Genomic DNA, 8971 nt, shown 5'->3' on the forward strand with positions numbered 1-8971 from the left:
TTTTTGTTTTGCTGTATTAAAAAGAAGACAAAAAAGAAAAAGTTTATTATTATTCCGAATATCCCAAAAAAGAAAACAAACTCTAAAACAAATTCATTTTACAATCATTATGCACTGCCAAAGCATTTTTAAAAAGGTGACTTTAACTTTTAAAGTGAATGCTATTTGACTATAAGTACTGTAGGGTATGTTGAAAGAGATTCACAATTCAATAACGGAATTCAGCATATTCATATTCATTCACAAATATTGAAAGCAGTTTGTGATGTTTAGGATGTCAATTGCTTCTTTTATTTCCAGCCTCTCGGAATTCGGCATAAACTGCAAATATAAGCAAACATACAGTTATGCTAGTTGTAAAGTAATTATAGGTTCTAATGCAGTGCTTTTCAACCTTTAAAATTTCCATCCGCACTTTTTTTTTCGGAAAATTTTCATTCGCACGAAACAAGCTCAGTAAGTTTGCAACTTTTAGTTTTTTTCTTTAGTTTATTTTCAATGTAAGGGTTTGTGTATTAAAACCGTGAGCCTAAGCCTTGACCGATATAAAATAGATAGCTTAAGCTGCAATGAACCACTACGAGACTCTATTACTGTATCTGTAACGCAAGTGGGCGCACCAGCTATTTTATTACTGTATTACACATATAAAACTAATAACATGCACCATTTTCATCCGCACATACATCCGCACGACGTTTGTCATCCGCACTACAACTTTTTCCGTCCGTACAAGTGCGTACCATCACACGGGTTGACAAGCACTGCTCTGAAGCAAGCTCCTACTTCACTTACGGTAACAAAGAGTTGCAAATAGTAGGATCCCGATTTGAATGTATATCTTCTCCCGCACACAAATGCTGGCGCTCCAAGCGAACTGGACTGCGTATCCGCAAAAATACCAAAGGGACCAGTAAGAGTAGGCTGTGTCCTGATTCTTAGGAAAGTAGGCGGCGTATAAATCTTAAGGTACAAAATAATATCTTAAAAATGTAAGCATTTTCTACATTTCAATTTTTTCGTTAATGAATTATCGGCGTTTCGCGTTGGATTGCACTTTATGCGGCTTTTATACCAGCGGCTTTAATCACCGTGTTATGTTCTGGGTGTTCTGGGATTGTGAATATATACTCAACGAGCAATATCAACTGAGTGAAGTGACTCTGTCTAGATTTCAAGAAATTAACAACAGCTATCTTCAGAGGTCTGTTCCTTGGAGTCAAGTGTATACAATGAACATACTTAGGCAGCTGTCAGGCTCGCCTTTTAGGGCCAGCGCCTTACTTACCCGTAGCAACAAACCTTCAACGCAAAATTCGAGAAATTCAAGTACTGCCAGCAGTCGGCGTCCAGGTCAACATTAAAGTGTAGTTTGTGAGGCACAGAAGGACGGCGAACATCTGAGGTTTGATCCGTCCGAAACTTGATATGAGTTCGCCTGATAATAAACCACCAAGAGCAACTACCACACTGTAAACGGCTGAACACAGTCCAACCTATAGAACAAAAAGTTTCAAGCATTCAAGCACCGGTAAACTTTAGCCTGGAGATATTAAAACACCAGAAGCCTTCGATAGTTTACAGTTTTGTAATGAATCAAGTGTGGGTATCTAAGTCACTGTGTTTAAAGACTCGACTTACGTTGAAGTGTGTTTTTAAGCATTTTTTGTTATAAAATTGCGTTGTCTTAATTTTTGTACAAAAAAAACAATTTGCTCGCCAAATGTTGGGATCAATTTTTGTAGTATAACGTTTAATTTTCGTGACAAGTTTTTAACTTGGAAATAGCTTTTTATATTTATTACTTGATTTAATGAAAAAGACTTGCTTGAACTTTTGTTATTCTATCAATTGCTTGACTTGCACTTAAGTTAATATACGAATGACTCTAGTCGGATATTAAGTTTTCTACGAATGTCTTGACTGAGACATTTTCAAATTGACATGTTTACAGCACTAAGATATTATAAGCAAAATCTATCCGTGAGTGAGGTTTGAACTCATGACCTCAGCCATACCGGGGCGACTTCAGCATGACTACAGTATAGTTGTTGTACACGCATGTGTTTATGTAAGTTTTATCGAATAAATTACTACAGAATTACCTTATCTACCCCAAGTAAGCAGGATGCAAAGGCTCTTGTAAGTTCGGCAGACACAAAAGCTGGTTGCATGCCATTTAAGATGGTTAGAGGTGTAATGAGCAACTGGCGAGGCTTAATCATGTGAAGAAAAGTCGATTTCGTGGTTTCAAAAACCACTCGTAGAACTCGAAGCACGTTTGACGTCGAATCGTTTGACTGTAAAGCAATATTGAAATCAGTGTATTATGTTGCTACCAGCCATAGTATTATTAATCAAAAGAGCTTCTATGGTCAAGGCCCGTTTACATTATGGCTACTCTTAGCTGTGCAAAGCGTAATTTGCATTTAAATTCTGTTGTGGCGAGCGTTTCACGTTTTGCTAAACTCAAGCCCAGTGCAGCGATAGAAAAACGTTACGTTTTTGAGCGATTTTTAGGCTCAGCGCAGCTCAGTGCAGCTGTAGTGTTAACGGGCCTTAACTGTGATTCTTCACCAACGTTCCGGCAACCTATATCTTCAGGTTGAATGACACCAAACGCTCGTACAATGGAAATTTATTTCAGCGCTGTAAACTTTGTCTGAGCCTATCACTAAACAACTTTACAAGAAAATCCTTTTTGTTCCTAGACATCTTTCAAACTCAGGCCAAAGCTCCCCCAAAATTAAAAAAAACATACCATTTTGGTTTTAGCCTCTTCGGAAATTTCATTTGTTGCAAAAGGACCGACTGTAGGTTGAGTTGCGATGTTTTCACCGAAAGAAACAACGCTCAAAGAACGCGATTCTAGCAAGAATAAAATTACTACATTAGGCTCAGGTAAAAGATATTGTTGCAAACTTAGTTCATAGATTTGAAGTTTCAACGAACATTTAGTGAATTCAGTATACCAATAATATTATACCGGGGTAAAACGCTCTTTAGACATATTTTTTATGTGGTTCAAGTCTCTCAAGAAGTGTTGTTAGGCCTTCCAGCATAGGACAGTTTAAATTTGAAATTATTGATATGTGTTGTCAAGACTGGATTCCTTCGTAAAGACTAATCGAAGTCTGTCAACTTGCTCAGGATTCACGTGCAAGCAAGGCCAGGCTAGAGAAACAATTGAGCTGTGGTGAGGTTCGAACTCACAACCTCCACAAATACCGGAACCGTCGCTTAAAGGCTCATACACAGGCTCAGAGGGGAGCAAGTCGAGAAGTAACCATGACACCGTTGCCTGTTTGATCCTGTTCGTAAAAGTAGCCTGTGATGAGGTTCGAACTCACAACCTCCGCACATACCGGAACCGTCGCCCAAAGGCTCATACACAGGCTCAGAGGGGAGCAAGTCGAGAAGCAACCATGACACCGTTGCCTGTTTGATCCTGTTTGTATTACTAGCCTGTGAAGAGGTTCGAACTCATAACCTCAGCACATACCGGAACCGTCGCTCTACAAACTTAGCTAAACAGGATTAGTACAACGACCATTGCCTGCTGCAACCTGTTTGTACAATTACGCTAAATGAACGGGGATCAACAGCCCGTATTCAGCAACTGAAATGTACATATACTCAATATGCATTCAGTGATCAACCCCTTTTGACCAGCACGACTCCAGAAGGGCTTGGTCACAGAAAAAACTTTGTATATTTACGTTTCAGTTGATATCATCAAATTAATGTTTTCAAATTGGAAAAATCTTGATCAGGCCGACTTATTTCAGTTAGCCACTCTGAAGGCATTTTGTATTATAATCCAAACTTACGTTTTCTTGGGTATGTCTTCGATTCGACGATTCGATCAAGTTGTTTCAAAACCAAGCTGTGATCAATAGCGCCGGCTAGCGTCAGAGCCACGATGACGCCGATAACGATGTAAGTGGTGCGCTGGTCAGGTGCGTACTGGTCGATGTTCAGGGCGGTAAGGTTCGAATCCTGGCAGTCGTTGATACCGCAGACGCGCAGTAAACGCTGCGACCGAGTGCCGTTGAGCCCAGAGCTCGCATCAGGGGCTTTCCCAGCGAACAGTATTCCGTAGTTGATAAGGCCACAGAAAACCTGACGTAACAGTGTTGTGTAAATAAAATTATTTCTACCAAAATGCTAGTTTATTGCTATAAACGAAAAACAAAAGTCATTAAAATTGTAAAGTAAGTATCCTTGCTGCACTCTAGCGGAAATGTGTCAGATATTATGAATCTTTTTATATATTTGTATATGTACAGATGCAAAATCAAGCAGAAATACTTAAAACCTTATAAATGTTATGTACATCAAAATGTCAGGATAGATTACTGCCAAACTAATTCAAGCTTACGTAAGCATACCAAGAATTTGTGTAAACGTTTTGATGTCGTTTTTTTTTCTGTTTCCACCCGTTATATTTATATTTTTCGCCTACTAAAATTGTACTTGCTGGATCAGTATCGCTTTTTCGCCAATATGCAGCGGGGTAAAAAGACTTGGGGTTTGAAATGACTGAATTTCCAGTCAAGTCATTTGTAAGAAAACTGAAGTCCCAGTCAGGTCATAATTAGAGCAAGTCAATTTCAAGTCCTTGTCATACAAATTAAACGTTAAATTATTAAAATTGGTCTTATTATGATCAATACATCTACTAAAAACTAACAAAAGCCTAACATATTTCAAGCAAAACGTTTTTGTGCAAAACTTGAAAATCGCTATATGAAAACACTTTATTTCAAAGCCATTCATTTGTTTAAAAGGCCTAAGTAAAGTTAATTCATTTTGTCCCAAAGACTTAAGTCAAATTAAGTCATTTTAAAACTGTGGCTTAAGTCAACAATTGACTTAAGTCATTACAACACAGCCATGAAGTGTATAAATCTATATTATGTTTTACCATGGTCAGTTTAAATGCGAACCACAGACAGCCTATAAGAACTTCGCTTGGTAGAAATCTCGGTGCTTGTTTCGCAAACGGGAGTAACCTCTAGCGAAGTGAACGATGAAAACGAGTACGACTGGCCACATCATCGCTTCACCAACTCCAACAAGCAGGGCTCCTGGGATCATAGTGTAAAACTCTGCAACAGGAATCAGTGTTGTAATGACTTAAGTCAGTGTCTTGACTTAAGTGCACCTGATGCACCGTTTTCAATAATTTAATGGAAAAATTGACCTTTTAGTTTTTTCTGACCCCTCCTTTTTGTATGTGATAACGTTTTTGTAAAGGTTTAGCAAGTTATCCGAAGCGGAAATGATTTTAATGAAATTGGGCCAAACGTCTTAAGCCTCAGACAAGTTTTAAGTCATTTCAACATTAAACAAAAAATGAGTATTGCTGAAAAACCCTGGCAAGGCAACAAAGTTTCATACAAAATAGGCTCGGCCTTAAAAAAATGCTGTTAACTTTTAGCAAGCAGATTTACGAACTTGGATAGAAGTTAGCGACTTCGTAAGCGAGATATCCAAAGTGGCAAGCCACGATCGCACTTTTCGCCCCAAACTCTTGGATCACAACTGGTGTTCCAAGTATTGTAAACAATCCACCAGCCATATAAGTGGTGGCCGAGGCGGTAAGACCTGCGATAAAATACGTTCTGTGTTTAAACTAGGGATTTCCAATACGTGACATTTTATTTCGATACTGCTACCCGATATTTTGGATTAAGAGTATCGCGATCCATACCGATACTGAATGACGTCATTGCAAAAACAAATAAATTAAATTAAAACGTTGGGATTTTTTTTATTAAACTAGAGTTTATTCGCTGACTAAATTATTAATTGAATTTAAACCGTTTTATCGCAACTTTACATTTGCCCTCAATGGACAGCAAAGTAGTAAGTAAATAGCGGAATATTTTCAGTCATCTTAAGGTTAGTGTCATAGGCGTAACCAGGGATGAAAAATTTATAAATGTTGTACTCTTAATAATTTGTTTTGTAGCATTTTTGAGCAGTACCATAACCGTCGATCACAGGCATGCAACACCTGTAAATGTCACGCACTGTTACGTCACAAACGGTGTAGTTATTTTTACGTTTGTTATACTTACTAATTTTTAGTCATTTTGTATTAATTTATGTTCGATAAGTAGTAAACACAATGGCAAATCTAAACAAGCAATAATGAACTTATTTTTTTAATATTGTAAAAAATTGCAGTTTTACTAGTTCGAAAATTTTGCCACCCTAATATTTTCGACTGGTCACGCCACTGGTTGGTGTGCATTATTGCCTAATCGGTTAGCATAAAATCTGAGTCCGACTTCGGCCGACAATTGAACCCTACTCTGGAATCCCGACTCCGACTCCGGGTAAATGTGCGATTTCGTCCAGTCATAAATCCTGCTCCGGCACAACAGGCTGTGTTGGCTCAGCTTGTAAAGGCACACGTGCCAATGTTTCCCTAAGAGTGCCTGCATTTTTTGCGAACTTTAACTTTAAATAAATAAATAAATCGTTTTATGGCATGCCAGTGTTTTGGGCATCAAGGCGCCGTCTAATATTTCACCTTAAAATCAAATCTCCTGAATTCGCCACTCTTTTCGTAGTGGTTTTACGTGGTGGACCTTAAATAGCTCTGAAAAAAGTACTTTGGGCCGCGACAAAAAAAAGTTTGCCGATCACTGATATACAGCAGTACCCCCATTAGGGTGTTAAATCATCCACCTAAAATGCGTGTTTGGAAACATTCCAAGCTTATCACGTTTACTCCAGCTATATACTGTTCTCTGCCTATTAGTAATATAAGTAAGAAGATTATTTAGCAAATCTATAAAACGTTTTGCCACACATAAAAATGTCGTAATGCACACTAATATTTCACAGCACACAGCAGACTTAATGATCTATTAAGATGTGTCTTACCAACACCGCTCTCTATATTGAAGCTGGACTGCAAAAAGATCAAACTGACATATGATCCAACAGTAACTGCGACACCCAAAATAAAGGCGACGAACTGCATCAAGAGCTTCCGCTTTTCCAAATCTTCACCCATTGATGTGACTATTTAAAGTAAATAGACCAAAAGTATCTCTCATTGATGAGAGCAAGAATTTTTAAATTAAAGTTTACGGTGCTAAAATAAAATACTGTTGTAAAACTAGGATATGTTATATAATTGGCATTTAAAGTTTCGCAACAAAATTTTCGCCATTCATGTTAATGTTATCAATCTAGAACAGCTTTTATTAACCTGGGGTAAATTTAGCCCAGGGGGTAAATATCCTTGTTTTAGGGGGTAAATCCAAGGATAGGTATTCAAGCTCTGAATATTCTGGTTTGATTTTCTCCAACTAACTTATGCAAAGCGGCTTCTCTGCATATCAGATATAAAGCACGAAACCGACTTAACATGTTGAATCTGACATTCGTTGTGCATTCTCTACTACTTTACCAGACAGTGAACAACTTGTTGTCAAAAAAAAGGTCAGCCGTCACACTAAATATAACTAATGTAATTTGTTACTTTCGTTTTTTTAATAAATGAGCACCATTTTACATATTGGGGGTAAATCTGATATTCATCTTGGTTAAAAGAGTAAAATATACAAAAATGGTTAAGAACCCCTGATCTATAAATATAAAACAACACCATTTTAAAAAAAATAACAGTTTCGTAAAATAATTGCTTTAAGTATTCAATTAACGACTAATACTTTTCATTTGATCGACACAAACAACCCTACATAAAATCTTCTGCTTGATCTAAACTTCGACTTCAAATCGACGTAGTGCTCAGTTCAATCCGTCCCCGACAGTTACAATACAGTGGTTTGCCCTATGACTGTGTGCCCAGTTGACGGCTAATGTTTCGTGCCGTCAAGTTTACTGTGGGTAAAAATACATTGGCTTTAATAGCAGTACTCGGTTATGACAACGCTTTGTGTCACGCTTCGTTGGTCTGTTGGAATTGGTCTGCAAGACCTGAGTTGCTAATTTTTATGTTGTATATGTCAAGGTCGCAGTGTAATGTTCCGCCTTTTTTTCTTTGCCCGGTATTTTGCACCACGGTTCTCAATCTTCTGAACCCACGGACTTTGTGTATGGCCTTAAGTAATTAGAATAATAAATAAGTTGATATCGCGAAAGTTATTAAGAAAATTACAGCAATCTGTTAATGGGGACTTGTAAATTTGTTTCTGGGGTCGTTTTATCGCTGACAATTTAAAAAGGCCATTTACGATGATTCTAAAAAGTAATTTTACAGATACCATAATACCCTGGCAAGAGTGAAATAGTGCATGTAGTAAAACAGTTTAACTTCCCGAATCGTTGCACTATATGGAGCTACACGTTCGATAAAAATAAGCGTCATGAAAAATGAACGATAAGAGTTAAATTAAACAGGTAAAAACATTACTTTTTTTGGCTAAATATTAATTATACAAAAGCATTTATTAATGGCACTCTCTCAAATAAGTATTACGTTTTCATGATAAATTGATCATTATGTTTAATGTGTATAATGTGTGGGTACACAATTTCTAGATGGAACACTCGCGCAACCTTGCAATTTAAGTAAAATAAAATCCGTTCCAAAGCTTCTGTTTGTTAAGTTGAAATTAACTCCGGCACTAGATTTTATTTTTACATAAAGCTGTGAGCCATTTACCCAACAGCTTGCACAAGTGTTAACTACGGTTCAATAGCAATAATAAGGTCTCAGAGAGACCAAAATACTTACAGCAACCAGATGAATTTACCAGAAAAGTTTTTTATTGGCGAGGATTGTAGTCTATGCGACCAGACTAGAGTCACCTAGAAAAAGCTTAACAAACTTTCTCAACGTTTATCGTTAATATAGTCTTAAGTTAGCAAAATTCCTGATTTGAATCGAGGCTTTAATGTCTCGATGCTATCTTTGTTTTTAAGATACCAAAACATTAGAACAAAACGCGGAAAACAGGTAGTTGTTGGTAGAATAGCCTGGTGA

The 8971-nt window shown here is 37.4% G+C and overlaps 1 protein-coding gene across 1 annotated transcript; it reads right to left on the reverse strand.

The window, feature by feature from the left end:
• Nucleotides 1-787: 787 nt before the first annotated feature.
• On the reverse strand, nucleotides 788-7033 carry LOC146135221 (UNC93-like protein). Its single transcript, XM_083395709.1, has 8 exons — nucleotides 6901-7033; nucleotides 5461-5610; nucleotides 5047-5111; nucleotides 3831-4122; nucleotides 2762-2868; nucleotides 2106-2300; nucleotides 1334-1496; nucleotides 788-963 (listed from the first exon to the last, which is right to left on the reverse strand). The coding sequence occupies exons 1-8, from the start codon at nucleotides 7031-7033 to the stop codon at nucleotides 788-790; spliced, it is 1281 nt and encodes a 426-aa protein (XP_083251835.1).
• Between the last annotated feature and the right edge of the window lie 1938 nt (nucleotides 7034-8971).

This window comes from Ascidiella aspersa, chromosome 8, assembly GCF_963924565.1.
Source record: "Ascidiella aspersa chromosome 8, kaAscAspe10.2, whole genome shotgun sequence".
In the NCBI taxonomy this organism is placed as follows: Eukaryota; Metazoa; Chordata; class Ascidiacea; order Phlebobranchia; family Ascidiidae; genus Ascidiella; species Ascidiella aspersa.

Bases quoted from the DNA above. Each gene is read 5' to 3' on its own strand.
- LOC146135221 (XM_083395709.1), bottom strand. From the start codon at position 7,033: ATGGGTGAAGATTTGGAAAAGCGGAAGCTCTTGATGCAGTTCGTCGCC. The intron at 4,123-5,046 runs GTACTCGTTTTC...CTGTTACGTCAG, and splicing joins AAGCGATGATGTGGCCAGTC to GTTTTCTGTGGCCTTATCAA. The intron at 2,869-3,830 runs GTAAGTTTGGAT...TATTCTTGCTAG, and splicing joins GAAGACATACCCAAGAAAAC to AATCGCGTTCTTTGAGCGTT.